This window comes from Vombatus ursinus, unplaced genomic scaffold (genome assembly GCF_900497805.2).
Source record: "Vombatus ursinus unplaced genomic scaffold, bare-nosed wombat genome assembly UNPS02011014.1, whole genome shotgun sequence".
NCBI classification, from domain to species: Eukaryota; Metazoa; Chordata; class Mammalia; order Diprotodontia; family Vombatidae; genus Vombatus; species Vombatus ursinus.
Window position 1 is genome coordinate 1,993,135 of NW_020950792.1, and position 18,422 is coordinate 2,011,556.

General features: G+C 37.8%; 1 protein-coding gene across 1 annotated transcript in view; it reads left to right on the top strand.

Annotated features, from left to right (window-relative positions):
* ABCC4 (ATP binding cassette subfamily C member 4) overlaps positions 1 to 18,422 on the top strand; it is a 261,117-nt gene that overhangs the window by 38,214 nt on the left and 204,481 nt on the right. Inside the window, exons 2-3 of the mRNA XM_027855684.1 lie at positions 13,517 to 13,627; positions 14,599 to 14,719. Of these exons, the coding sequence (XP_027711485.1) occupies positions 13,517 to 13,627; positions 14,599 to 14,719 (232 nt within the window). The remainder of the gene's footprint in view (positions 1 to 13,516; positions 13,628 to 14,598; positions 14,720 to 18,422) is intronic.

Consider the following 18,422-nt stretch of genomic DNA (forward strand, 5'->3'; position numbering starts at 1 on the left):
CTAGGTCCTTGGGTGCAGCCTTTTGACCGAGTCCAAGTTTTACAGAACAAATCCTTTTATTAAAGAGATTTGTTCTTTGAAGTTTGGATTTAGTCAAAGGGCTGCACTTGAGGACCTAGAGGCCACATGTGGCCATGAGGTTGCAGGTTCCTTACCTCTTTAGGCTTTAGGGAAAGAGCCAATAGATAGGGAGAAATTGATAAGGAGAAAGGCCGCCTGTTGCTAGTTAAGTAGAGGCTGGGGGAGGGGAAAGTATTTGAATGAGATGAGTAGGGGAGAAGAGGGGGTTCTTAGCAGATAGCCTCAAATTTTTAGTCCTTAGTTGAGGAGTTAAGGGGAGGTGTTGCATGAGAAGCTTGAGGACGGATGAAATTTGAGTTGTATGGAAACTGTAGTGAGTGAGATAGTAAATCAGTTAGGGAGATATAGATTAGAGAGTTTTTAAAGGATTACTTTTCCTTGGTGAGGGTTTAGTTGAGATTATGTAGCATAAATTTGCAGTGGATCCCATCAGCAGGTTTTCACGATTTTCTTCTAGCTCAGTTTAACACATGTGAATAAGAGGGAAGGGTGTAGTCCAAAGACGGGGATTGGTAAAGTGTGTGATGAGTATAGTGATGAATTGATTTGTCAAGAGGTTGAGAGGGGGCAGGAAGGAAAGTGTATCTGCTGTAGGAGTGATAGTCTGGGAAAGAACGGTGGAGTGGAAGGATTGGAGGTCAAAGTAAGGATGGAGAAAGGCATTAAAGTTAGGAGCTGTGGGGAATGGGGGACGATGGAATGTCAAAGATTATGGTCTGATAATGAGATTTCAGAGTTCATGAACATGGAAATGGAACATCTGTGTTTAATGGCAGGATCAAGGGCTTGCCCATTTGAGGTGGAGTAGAGTAGGAGATTGTTGAAACTGAGTGGAGTTAGGAATTGGCAAGTGATAGATAGTTGAGGGACCCTCAGCTTGCATGTTGGAAGTTCCCCAGAATGAGGTTGGTGTTGGGAGTAGAAAGAAGACATTGAGCTACAGACAGAATTTTTTGAGGAAGGAATAAGGATGCAGGAGGGTGGCGGGGGGAGATGGGGGTAATCTGTTTCTAACACTTTATAAGCACCTACTTTATTCAAGACTCTGTTCCAGGCACTGTAACAAAACACAGTTTCTACCTTTCAGTGGTTGATGAGTAGGAGTGAGAGGTACATAAGTAACTACAGTGGTAGCTGGAAAATATGCACAAGAGAGAGCAATACAGTGGCTAAATAGATATAAGGAGGTAAGGGGGTGGGGTTAGAGAAGGCACCCTGAAGGAGGTGGCACTTGATTTGAGATTTGAAAGGGAAAGAGGAAATGAGTAGGTGGAGATGGTCGAAGAGATGTATTCCAGGGAATGGAGACAGTCTGTGTATCCTGGAGGCCAGGATAAGTTCAGGGAATGTTGACTAGTCCACTTTAGCTAGAGCAGAGAGCATGACTGGGAATGCCCTGAAATAAACTTGGGAAGATAGATTGAATCCAGATTGTGGTAAGCCTTATATGGTGGATTAAGGAGTTTGTTTTTTCTTTTAAATTGAGGCACTAATTATTTTTAAGCAGGAAAGTGACGAAAGCTTATCCGAGGATCGAGATAATTCTGACATTACTATGTAAGATGGATTAGAGAGGGGGAAGAGACTAAATCAGTCTGTTCACTGGAAGGTCAAATACTGAAGCTGGTGCTTAAATACTTTGGCCACATAATGAGAAAACTCATGGAAAAGACCTTGATGTTGGGAAAGATTGTAGGTAAAAGGAAAAGAGGATGACAGGGGATGAGATGGATAAATAGTGACATAGAAACAACGAACATGAGCTTGGAGAGACTTGGAGATGGTAGAGGATATAAGGGCCTAGAATGCGATAGTCCATGGTGTCACGAAGAGTCGCATACAACTGAATGGCAACAACAAGACCAGAGACAAGGAAACCAGTTAAGAGTCTACCATAGGCGTTTACCTGAACTAGGGTGGTAGTAATGAAAGTGGAAATGAGTCTAGTGCCCTTGCACAGCCCTCCTTCACTCAAATCCAATTTATTTGCAAGTCTTAGCATCATCTTCCTGATGTCATGGTCCTCTTTGAGAATGAAGGGCAAACGAACATATATCTTGTATGTACAACTGATTTTAACCAACTTGCATTGACCAAGTGACGGACTTGTAGTTGTTGATTGATTTTGAGAAAATGATAATATTCCACAGCCCTTTCACATCTTACATAGTATTTTCCTTACAACAGCACTCTGAAGTAGTTAGATTGTACAACTCTTCTCATGTTATAGATGAAGAAATGGAGGCTTGGAACCATTAAGTGATTTACCTGGGGTCACCCAACTAATAGATCTTGGATCTGGAGTTTGAACTCAGGTTTTCTTACATTAGATACAGCACTTTCCTAGAATTCACAGGACCTTACAAGGGATGGTGTCGTGGTGGTGGTGGTTGTAGGGGAATGTTGAGGGTACAAGTAGTGAACAAGTAAAGTCTAGCATCTGTAATAAATGTTTAAAGACTGGCGCATAGTAAGTATATTATGCTAAGTGGTGGGTGTACAAAGAACAGTGAAAAAATGTGGTGCCTTCTCTCAACAACCTTACAGTCCAGTGGGGGAGACAACAGTCAAAACAACTGTGTACATACAAGCTATGTAAAGTGTTAATGAGAAGTAATCTCAGAGGGCAGACACTAGCCTTGGGGAGAGATAGAAGGGCTTCTTGGAGGAGGTGGGATTTGAGCTTTGAAGAAAGCTGGGGAAGCCAAGAGGTGGGGAGGCAAGAAGGGAGAGCACTCCAGTTATGCTTGGCAGTTGAGATTGTCATGTTGGAGAAACAGCCTAAGGTCAGTGTTACTGACTTATAGATTGTGTAGAGGGAAGTAAAGTGTAAGAAGTGTAAAGTATAAGAAAAGTACTGAGGGGCAGCTAGGTGGTGCAGTGGATAAACCTTCGGCCTTGGAGTCAGGAGGACCTGAGTTCAAATTCAGCCTCAGATACTTGACATTTATTAGCTGTGGAACCTTGGGCAAGTCACTTAACCCTGATTGCCTCACCAAAAAAATAAAGAAAAAGGAAAAAAAAGAGAGAAAAGTAGGAAGGGGCCAGATTGTGAAGGGCTTTAAAAACCAAACAATGTTGTATATTTTATAAATATCAGGAGAGGGAAGGGTAGTACATGACCAAGGTGACTCCAGGCTGTGTATAGGAAGAACTATGATTCCATCAACTGAATGGAAGAGCAGGGTTTGGATTGAATGTGATTTTTCTTCTGGAATTCAGGCCTTAACCTTTCTTCTTCAGTTTCATCCAAGGTCTGGGGACATCATGACACACTGTATGACATTTAATTTTTGTCGGAATGGTTATCTGTTTTACCAGCAGAACTGGAGTAAAAACCTCAAAATAAACGTAAAGGATAATCCCCAGGAAATGGTTTCCATTGCAACTCAGAGAACTTCAAGTAATTTTCAAGAAGAGTTTTCCAGATTGATAGCTGCTTCCTTAAGTTTTTGGAAAGATGTTGTGGGGCTTTAATACAATTTGATAAACCACAGAATTCTAAGGTGTAGAAGGTTGTACAGATATTTGCTTAGCTTTTTAAAAAATTTCCTAATGATCTGTGTCATTCTGTTAAAACCAAAACTGTGGCAGATACATCTGTGAAATATAAGGGTTGGACGAAATGATCTCTAAGGTTCCTTGTAATATGTAACATACCATAAAAGTTATTATTATTATTATTATTATTGTTGATTTTTTTAGTCCTGTCCTTCATGGGCCTTTACCCCTGGCAAAAGAATTATGGTAGTTTGAGTTGTCAAGAACCTGAGAGATCATCCAGCCCAGGAACCTTATACTACAGATGAGGAAACTGAGGCACAAGAGAGGGTTGTGAATGACCGGTTCAAAATCACATAGCCAATTAGTAACACGAATTAACACTTCTAATCCTTTAGCACTCTCTGTGTTATATGACACTGTTGGTGTTCAGTTGACCTGGAGCTCTCTGTTTACAACTCTGTCCTTGATACACAGGGATGTGCATTGTTTTTGCTCGCACTCAGGCCATATGAAATCTCTTAGGCCAATGTAATCTATCATAGCTGTTTGCTGTGACAGCAGTCAGTCATTGACTGCCTGGACTTTGATAGAGGAGTTAATGAGAGGTGAGTTGTTAGAAAAGTTCAATTGTGGACTGATTTTATTTAAAAAAAGAATAGCATGTGAGAAAGAGAAGTCAGTGTTAAAAGATTCACACCCTTCTGTATTCCTTTCAAACTTTTGCTGATATTCTCTTAGATGTTTTTACAGCTGTATTCTGATTTTTTAACATATTATATTATAAGTATTATTGTATATTATTCAATTATATTGTATATTATATTACAATATATGTATATAATTTTGTATATTACAATTTACACATAATAGACACGTATTATAACATTATTATATATATAACATATATAATATATACATAAATACATACATATATAGAAACCATTTCCTTCATTAACAAGGCCCACATATTTGCCATTTTAATTGTCTGTCCAATATTCCATTACATTAAATACACCATAGTTTGCTTATTATAGTCCTTGCTCTATTCATCATTTGGGTTGTTTTCAGTGTTTCATTTTGAATAGAAAAGCCATAAATTTTTGACTTTTGGTTCATTAACTCTTAGGTTTCTAATATCTCACATGGCCTTGGAAAGTTATCAGAAAGGCTTACAGAACAAGGCTAGGCTTGTAGTAAAATAGAAGATACCTTTGTCACTGTGGCCTTGGAAGGCCTCTGCTCAAATGCTGCTGATAAGGCGTTGGAAAGCTGGGTGCTTAGAATTCCCGACTCCAAGGCTCCTCTCCCTGGAGATTGAGTCAGCTTTGGAAGGCCAGGTGACAAATAAGCCAGAGGCAACTTCCCACCCCCAACTGCCTTCTTATAATCCCCTCAGAGGACATGACAACATCTAGTCTTCTTTTTAAACACATGAGGTTTGCTCTTTTGTTGGCAGTTTATGCCTTGTTAAAATAAGCTCTTTGGGGGGCAATGCCAGTAAATTAACCAAGTGTACTTGTAGAGTAGGCTTGGTGAACGAAAGGGCAAGGAGAGTAGTACCAAAGAGGGATTTCTTCATTAGCCAGCTGGAATATTGGAATGTCATAAGCATTGCTGTAGGAGAATGTGACTAAATATTGAGTGTATTGAAAACCTGCTTAAAACAAGTTTAAAAAGAAAAACCCTACCCAAAACACCTTTGCAACTCACTACATACCCCACAGAGCTGTTTGTAAAGAAAGCATTTTATAAATATTAAAAGTGCTGTGTGAGTGACTAGCCATCAAATTAAGGCTAAGCAGCTTTCTCTCAAAAGTTCTGGTGCCCTCCCCCAACATTTAGCAGGAAAATTAAATTGATCTTCTGTGCCTTCAGTGATGTGATATTTCGTGTAAGTGTAACTTTATTCTCCAAAGCCCTGACAGCAGTGGGCTTCATGTTTTTGGTTTTTTTTTTTACTTATTTTTGTTGATTTGATGTTTACATTTTCTTTCCTATAATTTATAGCAAAGCTAAACATTTTTCTTTGCTTCCTCTGTGACCTTTGGAAAGTTATTTAGCTTCTGGGCTTTAGTTTCCTTGGAAGTAAGGGGTGGGCGCTGAGGATTCAAGTAGATTGGCCTTACGGTCCCTTTAATTTCCTAATACGTATTTCTATCATATCTGCTATTATGCTTTACATATTTAGAAATTCTTTATTTTAGATGATTTTGTCAGTGGTGTTTGTCACATAGTTTCTTAGTCTATTGCTTTTCTCTTTTGAGGTCTATCTTGTTATATTTGAGTAACAATTATAAATGTTTTTCATTTCATCTTTCAAATTTACCTGACTTTGAAAACACCCTCAGTTTCTTCTACTCACAAATTTATCATCCCTAAACAGCAAAAATAGATAAATACACTGTTCTATTTGCTTTTAGTTTTTTTTTCAAAAATTAAATTTTTGTATTTTTTCTGGAATGACTGATTCATTGATCATTCCCTCTGTTTTTTAACCCAACCATACAGTTTTGATAAATGCCGCTGTATGATATACTTTAAAAATCTGATAGGTCTGCTACCTTCATTAATTTGGTTTTGAAAAAATATTCTATATCATTTTCATCTATTGATTGGATTAAATCGTTGTGTTTAGTCAAATGCAAAGACACTCACTGTATGATAATTTAGGGAGTAATATAATCTTTATAAGAGCAAGGTATATTTCTTCATTTATTTAATTCTTGGTTCTTTAAACTTTATATTAGGTTAAACTTTATATTCTCTGATTAGATAGGTGTTTTATTAGTGAGTAAAGAAGTGTTCAGTATTTATTTCTTTTGTAGATTGGATCTTTTGTATTTTCTGTCAATAACTATTATGAAAATGCAGTTAATTTTTTATTCAGAACTTGATCAACACCAAATAAACAGAGTATTTCCATATACAAAGTAGAGCAGAAGAGCTGATCAGACCAAGTCTTTTGATACTGTTAGTCGTGAGATCTTACGGAAAATTATGCCAAAATTTGGTTGCCCGGAGAAGTTCGTTAGTATTGTACATCATTTTAATGACGGCATGTTTGCCCCAGGTTCTACATAATGGGCAATGTGCCCTCACTTTCCTAGTCACTAATGGAGTGAAACAAGGCTATGTGCTTCCTCTCATGCTTTTTAGCGTGGTGTTTTCAGCCATGTTGTCAGACACCTTCAATGAGGACGAACACGACATCAAAGTCAGCTACTGCAGATGGTACATTATTCACCTTGAAAAGGTTACATGCCAAGACTAAAGTGGAGGGAGAATTGGTCTATGATTTTTTTCACAGATTATTGTACACTCATTGCAGCCTGTGAAGCTGAGATACAACAAAGTGTGGATCGATTCTCTGCTGCTTGTGCTAATTTTGGCCTAACAATTAACACCAAGAAAACACAGGTGTTCCACCACCCAGCGCCATACCATCTATATGAGGAATCATTGATTACAGCAAATGGAGAAGTTTTGAATACTGTGGATAAGTTCACTTACCTTGGCGGTATACTTTCCAGGGATGTGCACATTGATAATGTGGTTGGTGCATGTATTGCCAGAACTTAGCTCAGTGTTTGAGACGCTCCGAAGAAAAGTGCAGGAGAGAAGAGATATTAGACTGACTGCCAGACTGAAGGTTTACAGAGCCGTTGTACTGACTTCACTGTTGTATGTCTGTGAAACTTGAACAGTATACCAGCACCATGCCAGGAAACTGAATCACTTGCATTTGAATTTTATTAGAAGATTCTGAAGATCACTTGGCATATTAAGATGCTGGACACTGAGGTCCATTCTTGAATTAAACTGCCAAGCATTCAGACTCTACTGCAGAGAGAGTGCGACTCTGATGGGTTGGCCACATTGTTCAAATGCCAAATGTATGCTTGCCTAAAAGACTTTTGTGGAGAACTCGAACAAGGCAAGAGCTCACATGGTGGTCAGAAGAAGAGGCACAAGGATACTTTCAAGTTCTTTCTGAAGAACTTTGGAATTGATTGCATGACATGGGAGGCACTGGCAAAAGACCACCCAACACGGTGTGTCTGCATCAAAGAAGTTGCTGTGCTCAGTGAGCAAAGCAGAATTGAAGTAGCTCAAAAGAAACATGAGGTACGCAAATTTAGAGAATCCACCCCAGATGTTCACACGAACTGTTTTTGTGCCTGACCTGTGGTAGAGCATTTTGAGCTTGTATTGGTCTGATCAGCCACAGTGGGACACATTATACCTTGACTCCAACATAGTGATGCCATTTTAGTCCCCTGCAAGAACGAAGGACATCAACCAGCCAACCAACCAACCAGAGCAGAAAAAGAGCATGGAAAATGAAAGTGAATTTCTGTTATGTAAAGCTTGCTTTAATAGAATAAATTTAATTATAATAAATAAATAATGAAACTACTGTCCTACTGTGTTTTCTTCTGACCATCCTTCTATTTTCTTCTGTGTATTTAAAATAATTCTTCAGTGATCCTTTTCCTTTTTTTCTATTTTTTTGGAGAGGGAGTGGGACCCTATCTCTATTCCTATCACTAACTCTGTATTCTGCTCCACCCCTAATGAGAGAGAGGGAGAAACCCTTGTAATGAAAATGTAGTCAAACTAAACAAATTCCCAATAATGCAATTAATTTTTGTGAGTGTTTAACTCATCCTGTAGTTTTGTTAAACTTATTTTTGGTAGGTGTCCTTGATTTTTCTCAAGGATACACAAAGGAGCAAAAAATTTAGAGACCATTGAATCCATCCCCCTTATTTTATAAATGAAAAGCTGAAGCTGTGGAAGGATTAAGTGAATTGACGGGAGTCACATGACTAAGTATCTTGGGCAGGATTTGAATTGGGTTGTCCAGATTCCAGGTCCAGCACTCCATCCTCTTACACCATCATGCTGCCTCTTCATTTCTGTAGAAAGATATTTTTGTTTCTGTTTTTCCTAAGAATGAATAAGATTCCTGGTAAATGTGTATTTTGGATTCTTAGAGAAAGGGCATTAAATAGGGTGTGGAGGAGGAGAGAAAATTGATAACTGCCTAAATGAGCTTACAACTTTAAGCCTTTGTGCCTGGTAAAAATGATTACATCAGCAAATATTTGAGTACCTACTATGTGTGTACAATTAGAAACAATTCAAAGGGTAGTAGAAAGACACATGGTAGGTATAAGGTTACCAGTGCCAGCTTATAGTCAATAAAAGATACCTACCTACTACCTACTCAAGGGCAGCTTAGGTGGTGCTGATAGAGTGCCGTACCTAGAGTCAGGAAAACCTGAGTTCAAGTGTGACCTCAGGCGCTTATTAGCTGTGTGACCCTGGGCAAGTCACTTAACCCTGTTTGCCTCAGTTTCCTCATCTGTAAAATGAGCTAGGGAAGGAAATATCAAACCACTCTAGTATCTTTGCTAAGGAAACCTCAAATGGGTCATGAAGAGTTGGACATAACTGAGTAAGTCAACAAACCTACTCAAGAGATGTATGATCAGAGATGATAGCCATTTGGTGATGGTGTAAAAGGGATTCTTGGTTGGGTAATGAGTTGGAGCAGGTGGTTCAGAGGAGGATAGGGTATAGGCCTATAATAAGTAAGTTTAAGTGGGTTTCTTTTTTTTTTTTTTGACACTACTTCTGGAGGCAGTTAGGTTGCCCAGTGGTTAGAGCACTAGGTCTGGGGTCAGGAAGACTCATCTTTGTGAGTTCTTGTCTGGCTTCAGACACTATATCGTGTGACCTTGGGTAAGTCACTTCAATTTTTGTTCGTTTACTTCAATTTCCTTACCTCTAAAATGATCTGGAGAAGGAAATGGCAAACCAATCCAGTATCTTTGCCAAGATAACTCCAAATGGGATCACAAAGAGTTGGAAACCACTGAACAACAAATTTATTCCTTAGTGTTTAAGGGTCTCAGAATATAAGAATAGTCTGGGAGCAAGATGTTCTGTCATTCCTTGTGAGGGATGAAATTTAATGTTTTGGAAGAAAAGTTTGAATTTAGAACAGGGACTGGTAGATGGCCAGAGATTTGGAATAGGGCCAAATCACAGAATCATAAGCATTCTAATTCCAGTTTTACACGTGACAAAATTAGTGGCAGATCTGGACTGTAAGTCAGGTTTCCCAACAGCCATTCTTAAGCCCTGTGACTTGCAATGTCAGTTTGCAAAGTCAATGTCAGTGGGTTTTGTGGGACTGGGTAGGCAATGGGGAGAGAAGGAAGGGCATTTGGACTATTTGCTTTGTAGTAGTAGACCTATTTGTTAATTTCAGGAAGTTGTACGTACAAGAAAATGGCATGTGAAGAAGCAGGGGATGGAACTTTGAATATATTAGGGACAATATGGGAGAATATAAAGGTTGGGTTTGCTAACAGGAGGAGAAAAAGGAGATGACATTGTTTGAGAAGTCTGGGTGATGATCTGGAAAATATGCGTAAATTTTTTGGCTCTCCCTTCGTACTGAGAAGAAATCTGAATTTTTTTCTTTTTCTTTTCTGGAGTGTTTACAATACCTTGTAAAATTTGGGTTAAGTATTTGATCATAGGCTCTGTGTTGTCTGCTAGCCTTTGCATGTTGTCTGTGGTTTCTGCAAAACTCCCCTAAAATTTGCACTTAATTTCTTGTATTGACCCATGATATATTGAAACCTCTATGGGGAAAGTCAAAATGTGGAAGAGATAACTGTATGATAATAAAAATTTCAGAACAAAACAAAAAGAGAAGTCTGTGTGAGAGACAAGCTTTCCTGTTCATTTTAGGCCTTTCTTTAAATATACATAAGGGTCTGTGAGGAAGTGGTTAACAGTTACATGATTCTCTCTCTCTCATATATATCTGTGTGTGTATTATATATATATATATTCATCTCTTTATAGAAATACTTTAATATTATGGGAGCAACAGGACAAATGACTTGAAGTTGGCATTATCAGAGAAGCTAGGATATATAGGTAGGAAATTATATGGAAGACAAGTTGTCTTCTGAGAGTATTCTGCTAGAGTTAGGGAACATGGTGAGAAGTTAAGACTTCTTGATAATGAATAAATGAAACAACTTGGATTCTGCCTGTGCAGACAGGGAGGAAGGAGATGAAAGAGATATTGTGAGAGACAAAAAAGACAGGCTTGGATATGGAGAAAGATAACATATGAAGCATAGGGCAGGTAGGTGGCTCAGTGGATAGAACGCCAGGCGCCTGGAGTCAGGAAGACCTGAGTTTAAACCTGGCCTCAGACACTTACTAGCTGTATGATCCTGGGCAAGTCACTGAACCCCATTTGCCTCAGTTTCCTCATTTGTAAAATGAGCTAGAGATGGAAATGGCAAACCACTCCAGTATCTTTGCCAAGAAAACCCCAAATGGGGTCCCGAAAAGTTGGACATGACTGAAATGACTGAACAACAACATATGAAGGAGAAAAGATGAGCAGAGATATATGTGTGTGTGTTCTAGACATGGAACCAGTTTATTAAAACAGTAATAACAAGAAAAAGCATAGGGACAGATTTACAAAATGGGGCTTGGAATCAAGAAGACCAAATTCTACACGCTAACACCTCTAGTTGCCCAAGTAACTCTGTGCGTCTAGTAACTTTATTTACTAAATCTTAGATCTTGTGAAACAGTTGACCCAATTTGAGATATTTTTCTAGAGAATGCACATATAGGAGGGGAATTGCTTTGAAATGAAGAATTATATTTGAGTATCACTTTTGAGCACATGGCATTTTGAGGTTTTGGAATGTAAGTATAGAGGAAAAAGTTTTGAGTTGTGATATCTGGAAGGGAACCCATGGTTTCAAGGATATTATTTACTTAGTGTTGTCATCGCTTCTTAATCACACAAGTTATTACTCCGTTTTCTGGAAAAGGAACTTGAAATGCAATACCGTCTTAGAAATGGATGGATTTTGGTCACACATTACTGTATTTTAAAGATCCTGGGACTTCTAGAAGGATAGGTAACTTAGAGACTTAAAGTATTTTGTGTGCGTACACAGATAGGATTTATATACATCATAACAAGATTATATTATTGTAAAAATAAAAGTAGCATTATAAAATTGTGGGTTTTTGTGAATGCTATTTTACTGGTATTTTCTGCTTTCTCATTTGGAAGTATTTGAGATATTAACTAGTTTATATTAATTGCCTAATGGCAGTTAGGTGACCCAGCAGGTTGAGTACTAAGCCTGGAGTCAGGAAGACCTGAGTTCAGTTTTGGCCTTATATACACTTATAAGCTGTATCACCTTGGGTGGATCACTTAACCTCTGATTGTCTCTGTTTTCTCAAGTGTAAATTGGGCATATTAATCGCACCTACCTCCCAGATCAGAATTCTACCATTTTTCTGTAAATTGTCTTTCTGGTTCTGTTTTCTTTACTCTGTATCAGTTTATGCCACCCAGAATCATCTGAACCAGGAGTGGGGAAGCTGCTGCCTTGAGGCCACATGTGACCTTCTAGGTCCTTGACTGTGGCCTTTTGACTGAGTTCAGTTTTACAAAACGAATCCTTGAATTTGTTCTGTGAAGTTTGGATTCTGTCAAAGGGCTACACTTGAGGACCTAGAGGGTCACGTGTGGCCTCAAGGCCGCAGGTTCCCCACTCCTGAATTCTGAACCAATCCCTTTTGTTATTTCTTACAGTGTAACAATATTTCATTATATCATGTGCCACAGTTTGTTCAGTTATTCCTTAATTGTCTGAAATGATTATCTCCAGAGGCACACTTCTAGACTTTAGTCTTTTTCTTACCCCCTTCAAGGATAGAAAATATATTTACCTTGTTACTATTCCCACTGCAATATTATCCTCCCTCTTAACCCCACTCCTTCTCTATTCCTGCTTGTTTCCTAGTTGGGTTTGACATATTCCTACAACCTGTGTATGTGTTTACCTACAACCTATGTATGTGTTTACTGTTCCTTTTTCTGTTTTAGATGAAAGTGATGCTCACTCCCCCCCCCACCATCCCTTCCTCCATGTTTTGTCCATTCTCACCTCATCCAAGTTAAGAATCAATAATAGATAACACCTTCTACTTTTTTTCTTCTTTCTGTGCTAGGGTATTCTTCCTTTTATCCCCCCTTCTCTTTCTCCTTCTAAAAACCCTTAAAACAGAATCATTTTGCTCCTGGTCCCTCTATTTTCTTATTTAACTGTTTAACATTCATTGAAGACATTGAGATTATATTTTTTAAAAATTAATTTTCATTCCAAATTCCCTTCCTCCCTCCATTCCCTTCCACCTGTTGAGAAGACAAGAAATAAAATACACATTATACATATGAAGTCATGCAAAACATATATCCCCATTATCCATGTTCTGAAGAAAAAAAGCAAGAAAAATAAAGAGAGAAGAAAATACACTTCAATCTGCAATCTTTATTCCCATGAATCCTTTGTATTTGTGGTAGATCTTGGCTTGATCAGAGTTAGTCTTTCACAGTTCATTATCTTTTCCATATTACTATCACTGTATAGATTCTTTTCCTGGTTCTGCTCACTTCACTTGGCATTAGTTCGTATAAATCTTCCCAGGTTTTTCCTAAAACCATGTCTTTTATCATTTCTTACAGTGCAGTATTATTCTGTCACATTCATATACCACAACTCATTCAGCCAATCCCACATTTATGGACATCCCCACAGTTTCCATTTCTTTGTTACCACTAAAAAAACTGTTGTAAATATTATAGTATAGTATAAAAATGAAACCACCCTTTGAGAAGAGGTACAAATAGTAATTATTAGTATGTCAGTAACTGGCATTGGACAGTGACTAATGAAAAATCCAAAATACATGGTTGCATGTTTAGAAAAATAAATTGTCCATAATGGTAGGTGATTAATTAAACAAAGTCTACCGTTTTGGATGTTAACCACCCCCTTTCTTTTTCTTCTTAATTTAACAGGTGGCTAAATCCCTTATTTCAAATTGGTCATAAACGGAGATTAGAAGAAGATGATATGTATTCATTGCTTCCTGAGGATCGTTCGAAAACACTTGGAGAAGAGTTGCAAGGGTAAGAAAGTGGGAGCAAAAAAGGAGAGACAGAAAAGTGAGTCTGCCTAGTGGCTTTTGAAAACTTAAAAAAAATAGCAATTGACTTGTTTCTTCCGTAGGCCTGCTCTCTTGGCCTGGGCTCAGTGAAACCTAGATCTTCATGCTCCCATACTCCATGGCCATACACCCTTAAGGCTTCTGCTCAGGCTTGAACTACTTAGTACCCTGGAGCAAAATCCAGTTCAGTGGCCTATGGGGTCCCCTTAAGAAGAGGAGGAACAGAGCAGGTGGAGCTCCTGAGTGATTCCAGAAGCGCTTGAAAACACTCTATTTACTACTACCTTGATTAGGCATTCTTACAAATGTTTATTACATTAAATTAGAAGTGCCTCCTTCTATGACATTGCTAGGCCCAGAAAGACAAAGTTTCAGAATGATAAATAGGCTCTGCCCCCAAAGAAGTTCTATTTTAATAGGATATGCATGCACGGAAAATTGTATAACAAAGATGGATAGGAAAATTCAAAGGAGAGGTTCGTTGCCTTGCTATGTCACTTGTGCTTATGCTTTAAGCTTGTGCTTGTGGTATAATATACTGTTTTGGGCTTATCCACAGTTTCTAATTTCCCAGCTGTAAGATTTAAAGCCATTATATTGGCACCTTCTGTTTTTCTAACAGGGGAGATTTCCTCCTCATCAAAGCATTATTGGATGAGCCCTGACAACCAATTGTCAGTATTGATAGAGTACTCAGAAGGTGTACTACATCTAAAAATAAGCAAATGGAACAACTTTTTATTTAGCTTTTTATAATCTCTTTGGGATTCAAATCTATAAGTGGTATTGCTGGGTCAAGAGTATGCACAGTTTTATAGCCCTTTGGACATAGTTCTAAATTGCTCTCCAGAAGGGTTAGATCAGTTCACAACTCCACTGCTTTTCTTTATCCCAATCAATAACTCTACCTGATTTTTTTGTTTTGCTTCCTAGGTACTGGGATAAAGAAGTCTTAAGAGCAGAAAAAGAATCCAGAAAGCCCTCTTTAACCAAAGCAATTATAAAGTGTTACTGGAAACCCTATTTAATTTTGGGACTTTTTACCCTGATTGAGGTGATGTTTCTTATATGTGGGTAGTTTTTTTTTGGCATGCATTTATTACAAGAGAAACATTGAACTAAAGATAACAGTTAACATTTGTATAGCTTACTATATGCTAAGTGGTTTACAGTTATTATCTCATTTTAGCCTTAAAACAACCCTGGGAGATGGGTAATATGCAGAGTGGACTTGGGATGGGAATGGGGGATGGTTGTATGAAAGAGTCAGGTGTGTTATAAGTACTGTGAAATGCTCAGATGAGAATGTACCAGCTAGGACATGGTTCTTTCTTGCACCCTAGGTAAGGGTTTACAATTGTCATCCCATGCTCTTCCCCCCGCCCCCGCCACCTTCCCCGTCCTTTCCTTTTCTTGTTGTCCAGCAGACATAACATGCAGCTTGACTTGCCACAAAACTTCTATAGAGGTGAAATAATTTAACCTTAAAATATGTGCATTTAGTTTGAATCATGTTTAAGAAATGCCCCCAATTTTACTCTGCTTCATGTTATACCTTAGATAGTTTCATATTTTTATTTGCTTATAGTTACCAAGAGTACAATGTACTTAATAGTAAACTTCACAGTGATGCCAAGAATAGCCATGGATAAGTGGTGTCAAACGCAAACAGAAATGGGATCTCTGCATATTGACTTAGAAAACCAGAAATTGACATTATCTTTGCTGTAGTATGTTTTTATTTATACATTTCCCAGTTACAGTTTAATGTGTCAGGCTGCCTTTGGGTTTTGATACCTTTGGTATAGTGCCAAGGGTATCGGATTTGGTGAGAGAAATACTGGCCTCAAATCCTTGCAGCTGTTGGACTTCCTGTGTCATTTTTGACCAAGGCCCTCAACTTCTCTAGAGGTTAGATTGTCAAATTATCTGTAAAATGAGGCAACTGGATGATCTTTAGTTCTTTTCCATTTCCCAGTGTTTGCCCTAGATTTGGAGCAAGGTCTTTGGGATCAGTGCTTAGAAGAGTTTTAGATTGTAAGTCAGAGGCATCAGACATATGACCCATGAGCCACACAGCACCCCTAACACTCTTGAATATGGCCCAAACCAGATTTTAATGTGCGGATGTGTTAATAGAAAAAAGAAGTGTGGTTTTCTAAATCAGTAGCTGAGGCCCACAGGAATCTTTATCTGAGGTTTATTCACCACTCCCCCAACTTCTCCCCTCAACTTCTGGTTGAGTTTGAGATTCTGTGGTTGTAGATGATAGGTGAATATTTGTTAGCTTGATGAGCCTATGTTTCTGAGTTGTCTAAATGTTTTCCCTGCAGGTATGAACACAAAGTGCTTTGAGGCACAAATGAGAAAATCATATGTAACACCCTGGTCTGAGCTAATAAGAAGAGAACATTAGATAATCATTTAGGGTGCTTGACTTCTCATTTTTTATTTTGAGTTCTACTTTGAAATTTGACAGGGACCAGATTGACGTATGAACTTCAATTGATGATGTTCCTTTGACCTTTGTGTCATACAAAGCATACACCTGACAAAGGTTCCAATATAATACTGATGTAAATGTGGGGCTCAGTTGTTTTAGGTAATTTGAGTTTCTAGCAGAAAGGAAACCTTAAGTCTGATATTCTTGCCCTGTAATCTCTCCAGTTTGGCTATTGGATTCTTGCTGGTTTAGAGAAGTTGGAAAGAAATGTTAATCTTCTCAAGATGAATGTAGGAAGGTGAAGGCCTTTGCTTGGTTTCAAAAGAAGTAATTTTCATCTCTGGCTTTGAGACTTTAACTGGCTTTAAATTAGATTCCCAAACTATGTGGAGTGGATAGTGCTATGACTGTGATTGATTAATTAAATTCTCACTGGGATTTTTGTAACTCTGCTGATAACATTTTGGAGAATTAGTTCAGCTGAGAATTGCATGTCTTACGAAGAACATGTTTCCACTGGGGACTACACTTCCTAGAACTTTACATTAGTTCACACAATGCGTGAATACACACACACACACACACACACACACACATACGTGTGTATGTATTGTGTGTATGTATACATTATATATATGGGTATATGTATATACACATTTATACATTCAATATATACATATATACACACATATATGCACAATATGAAGCAGATACATATATGTATATGAAGTATTTACATATATACATATATGCACATATGTTATATATGTATATATAATATATATATTCCATTTTTCTTAAGCACTCTAAAAATGAAAGACTAAAACTAGAACAGAGCAGTATTCAGGACTATTACCACCTGAGAGTGAACAGACCCAGTACATTTTTTTTAACTTTTTTTTTTTTGGCTGGGCAAGGAGGTTAAGTGACTTGCCCAGGGTCACACAGCTAGTAAGTGTTATGTGTCTGAGGCCGAATTTGAACACAGGTCCTCCTGAATCCGGGGATGATGCTCTATCCACTGCACCACCTAGCTGCTCCCCCAGTACATTTTCTTAAAGCAATTGACTGCATCTGATCTTTAAGGTAGAGATTTCAAAAAAGAAACAATAGATTCCAATTCAAACATGCCATTTGTTTGCTTTGAGAGCCTGAATTCTGTGAAACATTTATTATAAATTTATTCATTTTCCTTTTGCAATCCATTTATTAAAAGGGAGAACCAATGCTTCTTCAACATTTATATCATTTGAAATACTTAAGTAACAACTTGTATTATTTCAAGTATCAATCAATCAATAAACATTTATTAATCACCTACTATGTGCCAGGAACTGTGCTAAGCAGTGGGGATACAAAAAGAGAAAAAAGACAGTCACTGCCCTCAAGGAATTTACAGTCTACTGGGGGAAACATCATACAAACAAATATATACAAAGCAAGCAATAGACTGGACACGTAGAAAATAGTTATTAGAAGGAAAACACTAGATTTAGAACTAAGTATCAAAATATTCAGCTTCTCTACTAAGACCTACAGATTTTTAAAAATTTAAAGCTTTACAAAACAGATAGCATAGTAATCATGAACTTTATTTTTCCTCCTTTAGGCAAAAGTCACTTAAGTAAGAATTCAGGGGGCAGCTAGGTGGCACAGTGGATAGAGCACCAGCCCTGACGTCAGAAGGACCTGGGTTCAAATCCAGCCTCAATTGACTAAAAAAAGAATTCAGAAAAGACCTGTACTCCAGTCAACATATCCTTGTATACAAAATAGGAAGATATGATGGAGGTTTTTAAAGTCTCAATCTGTTTAGAGCCCTCACAAGGAAAAGCAATGAGTTAAAACCTTAAAACATAATCAGAAAAAATATACTTTTTTCCTTTTTTTATGAGCTTAATCATCAACAAACACAAATATTTCATTATACAAAGAAGAAAAAAAGAGTCCCAAAGTCCCAGAAAGAAAAACAGATATCAAAGAATGATAAACAAAGCAGATGAACAAAGCTGTAATATTCAGCCCTTGAACTTTACTTCTGACACATAAGCATTATAATCATTCCATCTCCATAAAAGCACAATAATTAATAATGACAGCTCGTGCTTGATTAATGCTTTCTTTCTTTCAACTACTCTACGAAGGATGAAAATAAGCAAACCTGAGATTTGGCAGAAAAACATCTGTAATTGAATGAATGCTTTCTAGGTAGTTAAAATAAGGCCAGGCTACCCTTCTGAAGATCTCAATGTAGTTAAATCTTATAATTTCAGATGTAAGGACCAGATTTTTAAAATTAGAATTTTGAATACTT